This window comes from Lepisosteus oculatus, chromosome 25, assembly GCF_040954835.1.
Source record: "Lepisosteus oculatus isolate fLepOcu1 chromosome 25, fLepOcu1.hap2, whole genome shotgun sequence".
Taxonomy (NCBI): Eukaryota; Metazoa; Chordata; class Actinopteri; order Semionotiformes; family Lepisosteidae; genus Lepisosteus; species Lepisosteus oculatus.
In genome coordinates this window covers 6,013,966-6,033,539 of record NC_090720.1, presented here as the reverse complement: position 1 = coordinate 6,033,539, position 19,574 = coordinate 6,013,966, and the positions used below count along the sequence as shown (strand labels likewise).

The 19,574-nt window shown below is 41.1% G+C and overlaps 1 protein-coding gene across 6 annotated transcripts in view; it reads right to left on the bottom strand.

Moving 5' to 3' along the window:
• Window positions 1-19,574, bottom strand: part of LOC102683564 (multiple epidermal growth factor-like domains protein 6) — a 139,038-nt gene that overhangs the window by 39,834 nt on the left and 79,630 nt on the right. For 5 of the 6 annotated variants that reach the window (XM_069183814.1, XM_069183815.1, XM_069183816.1 and 2 more), the window contains exon 6: window positions 710-832. In XM_069183814.1, the coding sequence (XP_069039915.1) occupies window positions 710-832 (123 nt within the window). Of the gene's footprint in view, window positions 1-709; window positions 833-13,840; window positions 14,379-19,574 lie in introns of those variants that run through there. The other variant, XM_069183817.1, reaches the window with a different exon arrangement.

The following is a 19,574-nucleotide window of genomic DNA, read 5'->3' as shown; positions in this document are numbered from 1 at the left end:
GCAGACCCTGCGCTCTGACCCCAAGCTTCTCTCTCCCTGTCTGTGTGTCTGTGTCTCCATGGAGAAAAGATGGGGTATGCGATAAGACGAATTCCTAATGCAAGACATTGTATAGGGCTAATAAAGAAACATTATTATTATTATTATTATTATTATTATTATTAGAAACAGACCTCCTTTGTGTGGAGCTGATTTTTTCTGGTACAGTATGTTGTAACAGAGCCAGTTGTAACAAGCCTAGCAGTTCCAGCTAACCTGCCACTAGAGCCCATTCGCCCACCTGTTACATGTAAATAGGTTAACAGGTCCAGTTGATTAATAAGCTAATCGCCGAAAAGAGTCATATTTTTTGCATGGGTTTCAGTTCAGACTAAGTTTGGAACAGTATATCAACCCATTTATGGGTAGAGTTGGTAGTGGATTGTGTAAAAGAGGCGATTGTGTCAGATATTCTGAAGACTTTTGGGTTAAATAAATCCTCCTCACACAGCATCTCAGTTTTCCGTTGTGGTTTGGCCACGCGCTCAGAGGTAGGCCTGTCACAGTATACATTATTCAGCTCTCAAAAAGTGACGTCAACACCCCCTGCTCTGCCCCCGGCCTGTCCTGAAAATCCCAAACGAATCCGAACAGACCGACAGGCCGGCACCCCTCGGAGACTAGTCACCCCGGGGGCCAGTGCCCGTGACTGCGGGGCGTGGTCTCTCACCGATGCAGGTCCGGCCATCTGTGTGCAAGCGCGAGCCCGGGTTGCACTCGCAGTAGTAGGAGCCCCGTGTGTTCACACACCGGTGCTGGCAGCCTCCATTGTGAACCTGGCACTCATCAACGTCTGCAGAACGACACAGGGGAGGGGCACAGGAAGCACAAGGGGAGAAAGACATTAGTCAAACTGCTGCTGATACTGTTTTACAACAGGCTACCCGGCAATGTTTTTGAAGCTGATACCCTAATTTCTTCCACGAAATGGCTGAATATGTTTCCTGGACTAATTAGTTACTAACTACCAGACTGGTTGGGCCAAATGGCTTCCTCTCGTTTGTAACTGTTCTTATGTTTTTTACTATAAGAAACAACATTTTTCACCTGGCAGAGGCCTGAGCTGCAGCAATCATCTGAACTGCGAGGCGCAGAGAGCAGAAATCGAAAAGTCCCAGTGAAGGTGGTTGTCTCATTCGCACACAGATCGAGACGATAAAATTGGCCCCTACCGCCTCTCATAAGAGGCATTTAAATGAGGACTTGTAATGCTTTTGTAGGATGGATGGATGCCAGATCGCTGATGCAGACTCAGTATTTATAAGCATCCGTTTCCCTGTGGATTTGTATATAAGTAAACAAACAATCAGGCTGTTTCTATTCTGGGAGCAACAGCACAACATTAAAATTATGAAAAGTCAACAGAGAAGATGGCGAGACCAGTCAAAATAAACAGGATAAATCCCTGGGACATGGGTCATAACAGAAGTTGCCTACTGGACACAGTCTGACGGAGGCTGTTTTGAGATCTTTCCTTTCCAAAATGGGAAGAAAAATGGTATCTATGAAATATGCATGTCTTATAAAGGGATTTGCTGAATCACATTCACTTGGAATCGACTCTGCATCACAGGGTCCGGGGTGAGCTAATCAGCTATTTCCTTTTCATAACAGCCCCTGAGTGGCCTCATACAGGACCTGCTCCCTTCTCAACGCACAGAGCCGCCGTTAAAACACTAACATCAGCTTCACAGCCGCAAGGAGATACAAATTTGCTCGGTGGTGGAAAGACAAGTGCAGCATCTCCCAGGACGATTTTTAGGCCCCCGTGGAGAAGGGAATTGAGTCTGAACCGTATAACTGCTGCCAAGGTGCACAGTCAGCATAAAGCCCTCTCAATATCCCCATTGTGTGTTGTCCAATTTAAATAAGTCTCCGTGCTGTCGGTTTTTCCTCACACACTCTAAGGAAACTTTTGGTTTAGTTAGGGAATGCTCAGCATCATAATATTAAACCCATAAGGGTTGATGCTCATAAAATCCAAATCCTGACAAAACAAAAGGTGAAAAAAACAATATTTCCATCTATTATTATGACCTAGCACTATAGTGAATTACAGTGAAAGCACACCAAACTGCAACAACTTTGGTAATAGGAGGTTATTATTATTTTGATGATGATGATGATGATGGTCTTTTGGTTCAAGTAAAAAAAAAATGAATCGAGCAACAGCTAAGTGCAGATTTGCATTGCAGCCCAGAAGCACCCTTGTCGCTCATTGTTCAAGAGCTGTTCATCTGCAGGTTGTGAAGCACGCTCGGACAGACCTGTCATGGGATGTGCACACAATTAAAATCCCACATTACTCATGTCACATATTGAGTAAAGGACCAACCCTTCCGATCCAGGCAAACTGCTTATCTAGGTCATTTACTGAGCACACTTTCCCTCACAACGGTCGGAATTCTTGAGCTAAGGCATCCTATTTACAGTATTTGTAAAGATAACCTGCTAAATAGCTCTTTTGCCGCATCTGTCAAAGGGTGTCTGACAGAATACACCCTGCCACTTTCGCATTTCTCACCTCAAAACCTGAGTACATAAGTCATCACCTTCCTGTGCTGCCAATCCCATGTCGCCTAACCCCAGGACTGAAGGAATTCGGTGTTGCTTGAGTTATTGTAAGTCTTCCACACGTGCAAATGGAAACCGCGATGAACCACCGCCATCCAACCATCACCCAGTTTATTAGGTCAAAACTGTCTTAAGTGAATCAAAAACTGCCAAGAGGTCTCACTGGGAAATGGTGTTATCAGGCATAAAGAATGTGAGGCATTTCTTTCTTCCTAGCGTAGCTTTGAACTAAGTCATCTCGGCCTCTGCTCAGGGACCTGTCTGTCATTGACATACTCAAAGCCTGAGCATTCTGCACATTCTGAAAGCAAGCGGCCTGAGAGCAGAGGTACAGTATATGAGATTGAGCCCAGGCTGATAAAGATAGGAGTTAAAGCCTGCTGATAGGCTCTGTCATCTTCTAAGCTGCTGGGCTAGTGGCTGAGACAGCAACATTACTGCTCCACAGTTTGACTTAAATGGATACTTTAAAGTGTAGAGCTTTCACTGTAGATGTTCCTAATGGAGATATTTCAAAACTGCAGAACTACAAAGATTTATTTAAAAGATTCCTATTTTAGAGATCTGATTTTACTTTTTTTTTAAATTAAAACAGTAAAACACTTTGTACTAATGGTTCCTTGGGATTCTTTATTACAGTGAGATAAGCTACAGTATATGCAGTGGTTCTAATTTTTACAGTGCTGGGGTAGGACTGGGATTTCAAATGTTTATGGGGCGTTCTGTAGGGTCTGAAGAGTTCTTTAGATTTCAAATATGAAACAGGCTTTCATGTGTAACACAGAGAGATAGAGTAAAAGGATCCATGCTATGAACTCTTAATTTATATTTTGTTGTTTTTAAAAATAAAATGTTTTCCTAACTGAAAAGAAGGAAAACTTGTTACTGGAGTCCAACATCTTAATGGTTTTAATCCTCATACTGGCATTAGCAGCTCTACAGAGACGTCTATGGAACCAGTACAAAGAGAAAACAAAGAACAGGATGGAATCCTTATGAAAGGTCAATAAATGTACAAAGAGTAGAAAACTGAAAAAATGAAAAATATTGTGCTGTGAGTAAAAATGAGGCATTTACAGTATTAACGGAGAGAACCTATTCATACTTTTTACACCTGGGTTACAATCACCCACTGAAGTCACTCATGAAAGCAGCTTTGAGTTAAACATGCAGCTCTTCTCTCACTCTAATAAGAGGCATTAATCTTTTATGAGGACACAAGAATCTCCTGTTTACTTTTTCATAGTCTATGGCTCCAGATGTACTCTAGAAAGTTTTTTATGGCATGCAAATGTCATACAGGTTTTAAAACCTTTGTTGCTCTTCAGTGCAGTCTTAGACAGAAAAGAGTGGGACACCTGTGTGTTGGAGAATGCAGGAGAGGCGTGCTACGCAGAGAATGTGCGTCACCATCTGCACATCGACTGGCGAGAGTGCAACAACAGCTGACAACAGAATCCATTTCAAATGGTCCGACTGCTGAACAAAGGAAGAAGCTGTTCACAAATAGAGGATTAAAGATCAGTTTCCATATTGCTGAGCCCCAGAAGAATTCAACTATGTGCGTCTATAACAGTGCTACTAGTGAGATACCTATCAGTTATCTGGTCATTAGCCAAGGGCATAATGATTATGGTCTTATAGCTGTTAGCCATCAATTACTGAAGATAAGATTTCAAAAGGACATTGCTTTGTGCTGACCTTACATGCTGGGAGACCTGTGATAATGCGAGTGATAATTCCCAAAGGTACACTGTAAAGGATGGCTCTTGACCAATCTGTGAGCCCATACAATTAATTGTCTCACTGAAAGGTCTGTAAATATTAATCACCATCCTCATCATGGCTCATGTTCCTGGTCTTTACCCTACTAAGCCAGTACGGAATATCTCACAGGCACATTAAATTGTCTTATGAGGGATTATGGTGAAATAAGTTTTTGTTCAAGCTCAGTGGTGAAGGATATTCGTTCTAAGGATCTTATTTTCAAAATGTAAATCTGCTATAATCCTTGCTTGGCTGCTGATAGCTGATGCGATCAGGGCACAGAGTTGTAACAATATAAGTATAAAGGTGAACTTAACTGTAAATAAGCTAAGAAAAGAGACAGCTGAACCAGATTTTTCCCCCAGGGTAAAGAGACATTTACAGTAAATAAAAGCATTTACTGTATAATACAAATCCTGTGCAAATGCTTTTCTAGATTGACTGCTCCGAGAAAAGAAGATACAGATGAATTGACTGAGTTCAGTGATCAGTTAAATTAAAAGTTTATTAGCTGTGTACTACTGTATATTGAGGCAATAAAATCATATCTGACATTTCCTACTTATTAGGGTATTTTTGGAGGCATTTAATTTTGTCTATGTTTCAGCTGCTTGATCCTTTATAGCACAACCCTTGCTCTTACAAATTGCTATTCATGATCTCATTATTATTGCTGGACTGACTGCCCTTCAACCATTTTCTTAATTTGCGCATTAAATCAGATAATAAGACTTAATGGAGTCCAACTATTATTAAGCGGTAGCAGTGATTGCAGTAATTGTGGACATTTCAATTCAATGGTTTTTAACAGTTGTTTTGGGATTTCTGTTTACCACACAGTAATGTGCCATTAAAAAAAGTTTTTAAATTTTGAAATGTGCTTTCATTCGAGGAGTGCAAATAGCAGCCTGGAAAACACATGTGGCACTGTGATCACTTTAGAAAAGCTGACCTAATCCAAATCCCTTAATTCCCCCAGATTGATGTCTCTTTTGCCCCCTGGAAGCAAGTAAGACTCAAACTACATTGTGCAACAGTTTGATCCATTTCAGATATTGTGCACTGCAGACTCCTGTTCAAATTGTGTTGATTAAGCAGAGTCCGATGTCCAGTATTCATATAGTTATATATATATTTTACATTTATTTGAACATGTGTAAATTCATGTGTTATTCAAAATAATGTCTTATGCATTAACTGAATGCCTGGTTTTGTCTTACAATAAAAGCTTACATCTTCTAAAAGCGTAAACTGATCAGAACTGTTATTGCAATGGAGATCTTGCTTGGTCTGTGCAGAAATCAAACTGTACAAACATATTGTGGCTAACAGGAATGGTGTGTAGGTGAAAATGTGTAGTTTAACATCTGTTGAAAACATAATATAACGCACCCTTCTGCATTTCCCTTTGCATGCTTAAAATAGGACACAGGAAGCAGAATTCCTAATCAGAACTGGTCTTGGGGTCAAAAGCTGTTTGATAAAGGTTCCAGTTTCAGGCTCAGGCAGAACATCTCATTTTGCCACAAGACTTCTTTCACAGCAAGTACTGCTGACTTTACTATAAATTCAGCAATGTTACTTGGACAGGGATCTCTCTGTGTTTCAATGTTCTAATATTTGATTAAACTTTATGACTTAACTGTGATTCATATTACTGTATATTGAAATATACTCCTGGGTCTGGGTCTATAGTGGATCTTTGAACACTGTGTGTTAGGAAACAACTCTGTCCTCTGCCCCACTTCTGAGTTTCTGACTCCTCAGTACACAGCAGTGTAACTGAGACAAGGGCAGATGGCGTGATCCTTTATGAACGGTAGTGAAGCATGCTGGGGTGACTGCTATCTTTGTACACCAGTGTTTCCCTTTACTTGGCACAGCCTTAATGGCTTTTGGCTCCTGCCCTGCCCAAGGGCTCTCATTCCAGAAGCTGGGTGCTGACAGCCACCACAGCTGGATAAAACGAGGTTTGGTGTGCAGGGCAGTGGACTGGGGGCCCCGCTCTCATTATCCATTGTTACGTGTTAACCTGGCTGTCAAAAGCAATTAACCCATCACACAGCAGAGTCTCAGGAATGCCTGCCTGCAACACCTATCACTGTATGTGTTGTAGAGTTGCACAGAGACAGAGCAAACAATTCAGGCCCTTGTAACTTTACTTTCAATACAATGTTTAACAAAGTTTTTATGCATTGTGCTGTGTTGTTTATGAAGCCAAGTGTGGGAGGTCAATCACCTATGAAGTGTGTGGTGCACTACACCCAGCTCTGAGGTCCCCCACCTGTCAGGCAGATGGCAGCTATTTTCATTCCTTGGATCAGTCTGTTCATGTTCTCATCGAGAACCGGGCTGAGGGAGGAATGTGAGGTAAGGCTGCCTTGTTTCAGATGTTTGGCTATGAATAAGCGCTTCTGCAAACCTGTGGACCCACAATTACCATGCTCAAGGACAGCTGGGACAGCATGAGTTTCTGAGGCGCTCTGTTCTGAGGAAGAGAACAGTTATGGGGCCTGGCCTGAAAAGACTGTCTTGTTAACAGAGATCTCATGAATGTGCCCCAGGTACGTTCTCTTGTATCTGCAGAAAAAACACTCACCGTAAAAAGATCCCTCCCATTCCTCAAACTGTACCATGCTAAATGCAGGATATGAGTGAGCCATGTGTCCCATTTGAATTCAATGTAAGTAAGGCTTGTCAGTCACGACTGGCCAACAGAAGGAAATTTCTTCCTCTCAGAGGCCAGGGAGGCAGCTTTGATATTGACAGCATCATCAGATGCCTTTGAGACAACACACAGTGGTCACCGAGATTCAGCAGCTTGGACGATACACACATTTCTAATCGGTTTCATTTTACAGAGCTGTCTTCACTCTCAAAAATACTTTGTAGTATGTTAAATGTTCATAATTAAATATTCAGATTTAAATGTCTGATACCAGGATTTGTAGCTTCATCTAACATGATTGTACTATATTATATATGGATTTCGATTCATGAAGAAATAGAATAGGGAAGAACTGGAACTTCATTGAGAATTTTACTGTCAACCTTAGGTGATTGACAAAGAATTGAAAAGTATTGTTATTGGCAAACATATGTAAATTACAAATAAACAAATCTTAAGTGACCAAGGATGCAGCTAACAGGTTAACATGTCAGTCACTTGTGTGGAACAATGGAGCAGAACAGTATATAATATTTTTTTTCGTTTCTAGCTGAAGCATTTGTATATAGAAAATATGTATTTTCATTCAATGAAGCCAAGGGCAAGATCAAATCCAGAACTGCTTTGACATTAAACAAACGCATTCCTGAAGTCAGATTGTCACGGAAGCCGGTGATGGAGAAGCCATAGAAAGGGCAGACGTTACATAGCTGAAAAGCATGAGCACATTTCAGCTGCTTCCTCGCTCTGCCCAGAATTAACAAGAGCAAACAAAAGTGCCAAAACACAGCTGATAACACCAGAATCCATAACATACTCAGAAATGTGATGGCTCTGTGGACATCTTGCAAAAAATAAAATTCTTGGGAACAGCACTAATCAGACACTGAAATTTTACAAAAACCATCCTGAGGTTGCCTCTCTCATTTGGAACAAAGCCTGTCTAACTGTACTCTGTACTGGTACATGTGTAGTATCGTTCAAGAAGGAGCAACAAATATACCATCTCTGAAAGAAATACTGGAACTTAACTCTTCTTCACCCACTCAGCACTGCTGTGGCCTTTAAGAAAACAGCCATTGTAACCTACTGTAGCACAGTAGTGATGTGTTTTGATATAGAGAAACTGTACCCTATCAAGCATTTAGGAGCAAAGGCTGATCCCGGGTGATGAGGCATCACTGTTTCATGACACAGGATAGTTAAGGCAAAGGACCAAATTTTATCCTTGATTAGGGATGAGGCATCTTTTGGGGTTATCTGGGATATTGTTGCCCTGTGAAACCCTGCGTCTTCCCTCCCCCACCCCCAAAAACACAGGCACGAGCAGTAATGAGAACCACCTGCCTGTGTTTAAGGAAATGCGGTCTGCATGGAATCTTAATTGTTGTTGACCCGAGTGCCAGGGGGCGAGGTTTCAATCAGTGCACAGAACTGTACACTGTAAAGAGAGCAGGAAGGTGAACTGTTTGTGTTCCCACAGCCAAGGAGTAAACAACTTTTATTCATTTCACATAGATGCATAAAATACATCGATTAAACCTCAGAACTGTCATGAAAAGGAGCTGGGAGTCTACAATCAATAGCAGCGGTGATTTTGATTCATCCATTTGGGGACAAAGTGAGTAGTGCAAAACAAAAGCAATAATGAAAAGGAAAATGATGTGTTTAGAACAGGGTTACGTACACAAATAGGCACAATCCCTTGTTGTGCGCTACAGTATATATTTGCATAAGACTTACAATGGTAATTAAAGGTACATAGCAAAGATCTATGCAGTCACGAAAAGTTGGGTACAGCTCAAAAATGCTGCAATCGATTATAAAAAAAGGAAAAAAAGGAAAGCCCGGTCAATGTACAAGAACAGGGAGTGCTAAACATCATTCAGTTAACAGCGATTAGGAAGAAATTGCAGTATAACATGTATGTTCTTGTTCATGTGCACACAACTGAAAACCCAGTCTACAAAGTTGGTGTCTCCAACATTCTTGCCGCCTTCTTCAGTCCTGACCTGTTTTCAACATGAACCTATACCATATAAAAAATTAATGGGGTACATTGGAAAGTAAAAGATTAAGATTGCATTTCACACTAATACATCTTAAATGTATTTTTAATTAGCACTAGTGAAAGTAGCTGAGAAACAGCTGAAACTGAATTTCTATCTTTCTGCAACATGCACAACTCTATGTTGAAAATTGCAGTAGAGAAAGGGCAGACAAGTCCCCTGTCCAACACTCTTTAGTTATACATTCTAAGGGTACATGTTGGTATCATATTGCACTGCTTCTGTGACCACTGTTAAATTCACCGGAAAGGGCTGCTTAATCCTAAATTAATTAGAAAGGTGGACTGTAGTTGGAGAAGTGGCCCAATTCAACACAAACGGAATAAACTAACCTCTAATTAAACACCTGTAATTAAACTGGCTCACTGCTATCATTTACTGTACATACAATTCACACTAGATAAAAAAACTGCCTGTATATAATTAAACTTCTAGCTAAATGTCTTTAGAAACACTGAATCATTTCCCAGAGACGGCATTCTGTATTATTACTGTAAAACACAGGGAAGCTGTGAAACACTGACTGCTCTATGATTCAGAGCTGATACTTGGAAAAACAAGTCTCTAATTTGCTTGTTCCCTTATTCCCAGTGGGACAATAGCATGCTTGAGGTTTAAAACCATCTTGTGCCTCATCAATCCAGCTCCTGCACATTCCTGGCTGGTGAGCTGGCACCACCACAGACAGAACTCCGCTATCAGCTGGACCACAGCACTGAGAACCTTGGGGAGCCCGTGCCAAGTATACAAGGAACGTGCTAGGCAGCTGTGAAGAGTGGCACACATCAGGAAAGCGGCGTATTTCAAGTAACTCCAATATGTATAAATTAGCACACCCAGAAGAATACTTTGGATAGAAAATATCTGCTGCACGTGTGAGCTGACAGCACAAATCACTCATTCCTTAAACGAATCAATAATTCTTTGGACCATTAAATCCACCTAGCTTCTGGGCTGCCTGACACTATTCCCAAGAAGGCAACAAGACTTTGCTGTGTGTAGAAAACACTGTATATATCTGCATTCTGATGTCATTGATGGGACTACATCAAGTATTAGAAAAGGCCATAAAGAGTGATATAGGGAAAAGAAGATAGCTTCGTATTCCATAAGCCTTACACTTGAATTCATCAGCAATCTGGTCTGGTCTTGCTGTTTAATTTTTCACATGCACTGGACACAATGCAAAGCCTGGGCACTCATGCTCTATCACAGTTTTTATTTCTGAATGTAACCATTAAAACACATTGCACGCTCCCTTCTATCCCAGAAAAAAAACAGTTCTACGCACAGCCTCTTGTAGCTTGGCACATTAAAGACCGCAAATGATAGTGGATGTTCAGCCAAAGCCACAAAACTGCGCACCACAATACCTCACTCAAAAAGGCATGCAAGCTATGGGATTATTGTACTTTTAATTTTTTTTTTCTCGCTTCACAGGATGAAAACAAGACGCTCGAATGTGGCGGTTTTATTGCTTATGCCAGAAAAAAGAAACACTTTTGTTTTCCAGCTCTTTCACATCGGTACCAAGAATGGTTGCACAGCAATGAACCATCAAGCCTTCTATGCATCTCAAGAAACAAAAGTCCAGTGTGCTCATTTAAATGCATTATTCTGTGCAGTTTATTGCCACTGGTGGCTTACTTGGATCTTAACTAGAAAGCACAACACCATATTGGGTGAGTATTTGGGACATAGAAGATGAGCAATATCTTTACACAAAGGACAGGGGTTTCTACAAGTGGTGGATCCTCAGATCAGCAGGCTACTCACAACCATACAAGCACATTGGGTCAGATGGTTTCCTCTTGTCTGTAGCCATTTCATGTTTTTATTGAATCACTGTTCTATCATTCATCTGTAATCTCACAGAGAGAGAAGAGCTGAGACCAGTAGCAGCCAGCTCCCTCACGGTTTCCGGCTGGGATGAATGTATTTTCTTTATTTCCGGTGCTTTGGCTGACATTGCTGCAGTGTACTCTTCTCTGTTGACACTTTCCACTATTGTCAAGATTCCCTGACGAGTGTGAGCCTTTTGCCCCACACTGCCTCTCTGCCTCCGGTTTTGTTTTCCATTTCACAGGGTCAGTGTTTGACAACGCTAATGAAATGTTTCCATTCAAGATGCATTTTTTTTTCCCCATCACTTGCTTTCCAATGGATGTCACACTGGCTCTGCTGCTGGCAGGATTTTTTCTTCATGAGAAAGAAAGTGTGTGTCACTGTCCCACAGGCTGTGGCCATTTGTAAGAATACCATAGCACAGTATAGAGGCGCACCTTTATAAGAATCTACTGTAATGCAGCAAGGTACAAGCACAGTGGCTTTATGTTAAAGGACAGAATGGCACTGTAAAACATGATACAGACCAAGCAAAAAGCACAGTAAAGTAAACTCACTTCACAGACATGGTGAAACCAGAGGGACACTGCAACACAATTTCACCATGGCAAACACACATGAGAGCAAGACTGCAGAAGATCTGCACAGTGCCAACCAGAGTGAAACATGAACAGCATACAGTGTCATACAGTGATATAGTAATACAGTCTAATCTAATAAAAAAGTCGTGGGATGTTTCAAACACGCATTGCGCTGTACTCAAAAGCCCAATGACAAGGCAAAATGCCCTGAATAATGCAAAACTTCTCTTTATCTTGAGAAGCCTTTTCAAAAGGGAACTATAGAGAGGCAAAAAGCAATCTAAGCATGTCTGGTAGCAACACAACTGCTTCTCTGATAATGGTATGAACTTGATGCTATCAGAACCACAGAGCAGCTCAGAGCCTCAGAATTAATTTATACATGTTTACATAGATAACGACAGGAAAATATGGGTGGGGGAAAAGATCGCTTATCTTTGCCTAGAACCAAACCTTTCTGAATTGCTGCAGTTCGCGGAAGCATTGGTGTGTCAATGCAGAGCCGGGACCTTTCCCTTGACTTGCAAACAATACAGTAGGTGTGCGCCGAAGCATCGCCAGGTGACGCAGAAGGACACAGCTGCAATGTGTCTGTCAGACCACCGGGGTGACAACCCTGGGCACAGGCATGCGGCAGAGAGCCTAGCAGGCAAGATCAAGGCAAATATACAGTACGACGCACGCAAGAAGCCCACAATAACTGCTGCAGGGAAGATGGGCTGCCATTCAGGAAGGTTTGGGGCTGAAAGCTGAAAGCATTACTCAGAATTACAGCTCACTTTGGATGTCCTGACATGGGCAATGCAGGATCACTGGCATCTGTCAAGGTCATTTAATATTGCCTTGCACTGCCATTTGGCTGTGAGTCCACATGAAACCCAGTGATCCAGATGAAATTCCATGGATCTGTCCAAATCCAGCAGCATAAAGACATCCCCAGTGGAGAAAGAAAATGTCAAGGATACTATATATAGAAAGAATCGTTTAGTTCTCCTTTAGTGTTTCTGTTCAAGCAGCTCCAGAGATAAATAAGGAAATACTGTAACACTGTAAAGGCACACTTTTCTAATGCTGACACCTCTCTCTCTCTCTCCCCCCAGAGATACAACATAAAAATCAAATTATTTCAGTAGCACGTTGTCTGCCACATAATTAGAAAAGGAGTGCTGTACAGTGACTGCAGGTATGATTACTGTAAATACTGTAGGTCTGCAGAAGGATCAAGACTGTACAGATATCTGATTCATTATACCCTAAGTGACAAAAATATTTGCTGAACTGTCCTTAATTTCAATTATTTCACTTCTAACCCCTAAGCAAAGTTCATCATTGCAAGTGGCAGCAAAGATGTTCAAGTGAATTAAGATAAAAGTGAGTGGCAGTTGGACATCATTTCTGTTCCTCCTGATGGAAAGGACAGTACATAATGATTTAATGTGTGTTAAATTATTTTTAATACAGTTGAAGGGGCAAGTAATTGAGTCTCACACAGTTACCTCTGTAGTAGACGCAGCTTGTCAGGAAACTCTTTGGTCAGGACACAACTTGCCAATACTTGCAGAAGTATAATTCTGAATTCCCATCTGTACACTGTATTTTCATCACCTTTTCTTTGACACAGAATTCAATCAAAGGGTAAGTGAACGAGGATGTGTTTAGATACTTTAAGGATTGTCAAGGTTAGGTATACAGTAAATTACATGAGGTTTGAGAAGTTAAACCTTGGAGTTTAAATCTGTAGTAGAAAAACTACCGTAAGAAGACTGTAGTAGAAACAAAAAAAAAACATAATATTCTATAACCAGAGGTCTGGAGACAGACAACAAAAAGGATACACTGTAGAGGTCTGGCAATATTTCTTACCATTCCACTCAAAATTTAATTTCACAAAGGTCATTATAATCATTATGATGTGATAGCATTATTTCTTTTTTTACCTCCGCCCGATTAAAACTATCAAATACCTTGACCTGACTTCATATTAACACTGCAGAACGACCCTGAACAATTGTTTTCAAGTGAACAATTATTGTAAATAAGAACATTTTAGGTAATATCATTAACCACTGTTGTCATTTGTCAATAGTGTTCAAAGCAAAGAATGCAGTTCTATTTTTGCCCTCTAGTGTCCTGTACACATCTTCACTCCAATATGAGCACAGAGATCTGCAGGACAGTCTCTGGTTATTCTGGCAAGTCAGACACATGCTTTTGTCATTGTACTGATCTGCACTCACATGACAGAGACCCAGTGGCCAAGAAACATCTCACCACAGAAAAGGACAGGTTTCACTCACCTGGACCCAGATAACCCCCACTGTATCCACTGTGCTGAAAATAGCAGCTATAGCAGTTCTTTCGATGGTACCGATAATGAGTGTTTCCTGAGGCACAGCTCATGCTCAGCAGGCCCCCGAAAGACCAGATTAAGAACAGAAAGTGCCCCAGCAAAGCCATCGCCAAATGATGCTCAGCTGCTTCAGAAAAATAACTGTTCTCAAAAATGCATAAAAAGAGAGATTGGATAAAAGCGCAGTACTGCTTGAAAACAACAACGCGTAAAAAACAAAAAGCTTTGTCAGTTACATCTCACAAAACAGAAAAGGTGAAAATAATACGGTTTTCTTGCGGCCAAATTGTCCTTCAGTTCATGCAGAGTTTGCTTTGGCTGGTTCACAGCATCTGGAGACAAGAAGAGGTACTCAGAGTACTCAGAGTCGCTCTCTCTCTCACTCAGCTGTGAGCTGACAGACATATGAGTCCGATTTTTCCCTCTCTCTCTCTGCCTTTCTCTGCAGGGCTCCAAAACCACCTCCTCCATCTCTTCGCCTCCAGTGTCCAGTGTCTTTTATTCCCTCTCCCCTCCCTCTGTCCTCCACTCCTCCCTGCAGGTAGGGCCAAGCCCAAGGAACAAAACAAAGCAGCAGCTGAAATGTTTCCAGTCAACTGAGTCACGGGAATGACAACACATTCCTTATTCGCAGGAAGAAAAGAAGAACGCCAAACAAGTCCAAAATAAAAAGACTGAAGCCCAGCTATTTGAAATGCAATGACACAGTTCTCAAGGTAATTGTCTATAACTGGCAAAGTAACCTTTATGATAGCCCTCTTTATAAAAAAAAAAAAATATTTAGGAGAAATGTCAGTTGCTTCCACTTTCTTTCTTATTACAGTGTGAGACATATATCTTTGGTAATTTTTTCCAAACTTGAAACAAGCTTTAAACACTTAAAAACAAATATCGTATCTGACTTTCACAAATGAAGAGGACCACAGGGATGTTTAAACTGGGTGATAAATCAAATCTTCACATCCCAGGCTTAAAAGTAATGCATTCCTTGTTTCTGACCAATGCATATAAAAATGGTTTACAAGTCTGCCTCAGAAGAACACGTGTTGCGAACACACAAGTTCCCTGCTTGGATACAAAGGGTGATGCTTGTTGTCTCTAGCTAGAGAGCTCACACACTGAGTCCAAAATGAACTGTGAATTCCTGGGCCACTCTATTGTCACTCACTGCCCGAGCCTACACACACAGGAGACCTGTGTTCCAAGCCTGTTGGGGTCTGGGCAAATATACCAACTATATATGGTTTTAAACTCCAAAAAGTCTGCTCTTTGTTGTCTTTGGTCATTGTTTTCTACTGTATTCCAAAAGACTGTGCTCTGAAAATTTAAATTCTACATACAAGTAGGACTGCTTTTTTTCTTTATTGCAACTTTTGGTTTAGCATTTATGTCAGAGCTAATCAAGTCTACCTTGAGGGTAACAGTCCAGCAGGGTTTGCATGTCTCAGGAAGAGGACAAAATTAGCTAAATTAAGGCTTAACTGAACCCAATTAACCCTCCCAGGACAGGACTGTAGTTGCTGATGATTTAAGGAGATTTGCAAAACCTACTGGAATGTCATCTTCAAGAACTGAATTTGTGGAGCCCTGACTTATTATGTTATACAAGCACAATGAGGTATGGCCAGGGCACCAAAATATTGTTACACTAAATATTAAACTGTTCCCAAGGTGGAATTCAGGAAACCACTAGCCTGATTTCAAAGCAAAACAGTCTGTATTTATTACCTAAGATACAGCAGTGAAGTACCAAATGGGGTTTTAAATGGATTTTTAGAACGGGGTAAAAAGCAATAACATGAGCTGGATAGGAGAACAGCAGGGACAGACAGTAAAACTGCTATCTTACCGTGGCAACCTCACTGTGGTGCTGGCAAAACAACACAAACTATAATACAGCACCGATCATATTAAAAAACAATTCCCTTGCAATTGCTGAAAGCACCTCATAAAGCAAAAACAGGCTGAGATCAGATCCTACCAAACACAAATAACAAATCACTGTCTTCAGCTAGCATTGCCCAGGTGCTTGTACTGAGGGGTCCTGCTTCAGTCTGAGATGAGCACGAAACACAAAGCTGGCTTGCTGGACACAAACATAGCTGAACGAAAAGGATGAGGGGAAACAGCCAGTCCAGGTGAAAACAGTCTTTGTCTTTGCAACCCAAATCAGTCTTTCCTTGTCCTTCCTCTCACAATGACAGGGACAGGGACAATTATGCTGCTGGGGTAATGAAGAGGGGCAGGGTGCTAACCTGACAGCAACATCAAAAGCACAGCTTGTTAGGCCTGGCTCCTGAAGGGCATGGCAAACCACACAGGACCAGACTCACGGCAGAGAGCAAGGAAAGACTGTGTCCCTGAAGGCAAACATAGGAGAACATCACTCCTCCAGTCCAGGGCAAGTAAAAATGACTGTACTCCAATGCCTGCAATCTCAAAGTCTGAGGTGCTCAAGCTACAGGGTGGATTTCCATTTGACAGTGACAGTTTTTGTCACTGTCAAATAAACTACTGTACAAGATTTTCTTAAAAACATTTTGCAAGTAGCTTGCAATTTCAAGCAAAGACACACGTGTTCTACCTGTTTTGCTCATTCACTAAGAGATGGAATAGGAATAAATTAGGAATACGTTTGGAATTACCAAGAGTTCTTTACTACAACTACTAGTATTATACTATTTACCCATCTACTGTATCTTTAATAACTTTAATATCTTTAATAATAAAGGCATAGTCCAATACAGGGTCACAGTGATCTTTACAATATTTTTTTTCACCAGTTGAGTTTTGTTTTTTTACATGGTTGTTGTTGCTGCTGTTCCCTGTTTATGTTTTTGGTGCTTCCTTAACGTCTTTGTATGGGAGCAGAGATGCAAATAAGCATCTCATTGATCGCATTGATCGGTGCATATGACAAATGAACCGAACTGAAGTAAAATGTAAAACAAACCTCAACTAGAGACCCTCAACTTTTACTAAAGTTTTGCTTTGCATTTAGGCATTGATTTAATGAAAGAGCCTTGCACTGGCAGTTTCACCAGATTACAGTTTGCATGCTTTTCTTATGTGTCCGATGGAGCATGGGTGATGATTCTATTGATCAAAAGGCCTGTCAATGACTCTTCCTAATGTGATCCTATTCAGATCTCTGCCTCTGACATTGCCCATGTCTGCTGAACCCCATGTTCCTTCACAGGGTCTGGAGACTCTCCCAGCAACCAAGGCCACAGTGTGGCTTGAGGTTTTGGAGTGGCGCCCCAAGTCAATGGTGTTCCTGACGCCCTCATTTCCCTGTAAAACCTCAGCACAGTTAGTCTATATTGTACTGGCACTGGAGGTTCAATCAGTCCTGATTTAGGTGCTAACTAAAATGTACTAGATAGAAAAAAAATGAACTGACATTTGTTTGAATATACTGTATGCACTAGCCAATCTAAATGTTTAGCTCAAAGCAAGAGAAATAAGGCAAATTAAAAAAAAAACAGAACATTAACCAATTTGGTTATGCAAAGTGCACTAGTGTAACAGCTCTGTTGCTGATTTACTGTAACTAGAACATCATGACATCATTACTATTGCATGCAAGAGTACATAGCGTATCGGACTGCTTTTGCACGATCCGATTCAAGCTTTGCTCCAAGGAAAAGAAGAAAAACAATTGCATGCTGCACAGTCAGGCAAGGCCAACAGAATTTGAAACGACTGCTTTAATTGACAGATGGCATCAAACTAAGGCAATCCTCATTAAAGTTACTCCAAGAGAAAGTGGTGCTCAGGCTGCATTGCTCTACCTGCCCTCCGAGTCCTGTTCAATCCCAGGTGTTTCTTCATGAAGCTCGGCAAGGTGAGCAGCCATTAAGATCCCACTAGAAGCGCCCTTCCTGCTTTGACAGTTTGTAAGGCACATCCTGATGCCAGATTGAAGACCATTAATCTCCTCTGGCTTCTTTTAAGTTACAGATCTGCTGACGCAAACCAGCGTATCTGAGCTGGAGAGAAAGGAGGGGAAGGTGAAGGGGGGATGTTGTGAGCTGGCAATGACTCAGGTATTCTCACTTTCGACGTTCAGGCTGTGGAACAAGCCAGACCATCAGGCACCCTTATGACAAGAACTACAAGAAATCTGTGCTGGTAATGGCAGTTCCTGTTTCCATCCGTCACATAGAAGACAGAAGTCAATGGTTCAAATGGTTCAAGTCTTTATTTGAATGCAGCCGAGGTAACTTCATGAGCTGCACCACTGTAACACATGTAACTAAGTCCCTGAAAATGTGTTCTCCTTCACAAGGTTTGTTCAACCTGATTTCAAGCCATTTTGGAAAAACAACATTTTGTTCAACGCCTTCAGGCATTGATTTGGAAACATTCTGAAAAGTTTCAGATTCTCTAAAAGCTCTAAAGATCTTAAGTTACAGAACATTTAGTGAGCAACAAATTCTAAAGTTATTTCAAATTAAAATTATTTTTCATTCTAAAAGGACAAACAAAAAACACATACTCATTAGAATCTGGACTGAAAGACGACTCTGTGAATTATGAAATGTTTTTATACACAATCACATTTGTAGTCAGAACCATTCGTTACTGTATGTTTAGCAGAGTCCTCAGTTCAGTTAGCTGGTTTACTCTGTGGTTTCTCCAGACAGCTGCCAGGTGTGCCCATGCAATCACCAAAACCAAATTTACTGCTTCAAAAACTGCCAACGCCTGGCATTGTGTTCTGTTACCAACTCTGCAGGCTGCGGACTGTAGACATGCCTGCCCAGCGTGGAAAGCAAAACTTAAACCCGAAATTCCTTTCAGATGTCTGTCTCTGCTTGGTGTACTCTGTTGCTTTTGGTAACTGACGTCTGTCAGTTTGATAGGATCTTCTCAGGAAAGCAGTGCCCCGCTGTTTTTAAATAACACAAACTTAAAACAGAATTGAAAAAACAAATATCCATCTCCCAATTAGAGTGATGACTGTAGTTTGGCTCAGAATGACAGTCTGATAGAAGGTAGAAGAGGAGAAAGTTTCTGAGACTTTGAGAAAATAGTTATTTTGATTTGATAAGGCACACTCCCAAAGCAGGGATACGTACTGTCCAGGAAAAGGAAATTAAAAACAAAGTCAACAGTGAATATTCCCCCACAATGTAAAAGAAATTTGTGTGAACACATTATAACATTATGATTTGTTTTAATCACGGCACAAGGGAAAACTAGAAATCAGTCAAGCAGAGAGAACATGTGACAAGTTCATTAGGAGTCCAGCAGGTGGAGAATTTTCAGTTTCAGTAGCAAAATAAATTGAACTACAATGTCAAAGAAAGAGGAGTGTTGGTGTCCAGGCTGGGTTTTAAAGGCTGATGAAGGAGAGGTTTAAAGGAGTCTACTTCAGCAATGTGGTTCTTTTCATTAGCCTGAAATGTGATGATTGATCTAGAAGAAAACATCTTTAAATTAAACTTGGGGGGAAAAACAGTTTTGATTGTGCTGCCCCAAACATTTGCTCCAGCTGCCCATGTTCCCAGTTTCCAATTTCCACTGAACTGAGTCCCCAAGGATTCACTCAGTAAGTGGATGTCTTTTTATTGAACTGTACTCTCTCCAGCAGCTTTAGAGCTATTGAAGCCCTTGAAAACACACAAAGCCGTCCACAAATTCTCAGGAATGGGATCAAAGTAGCCCTGTCAACA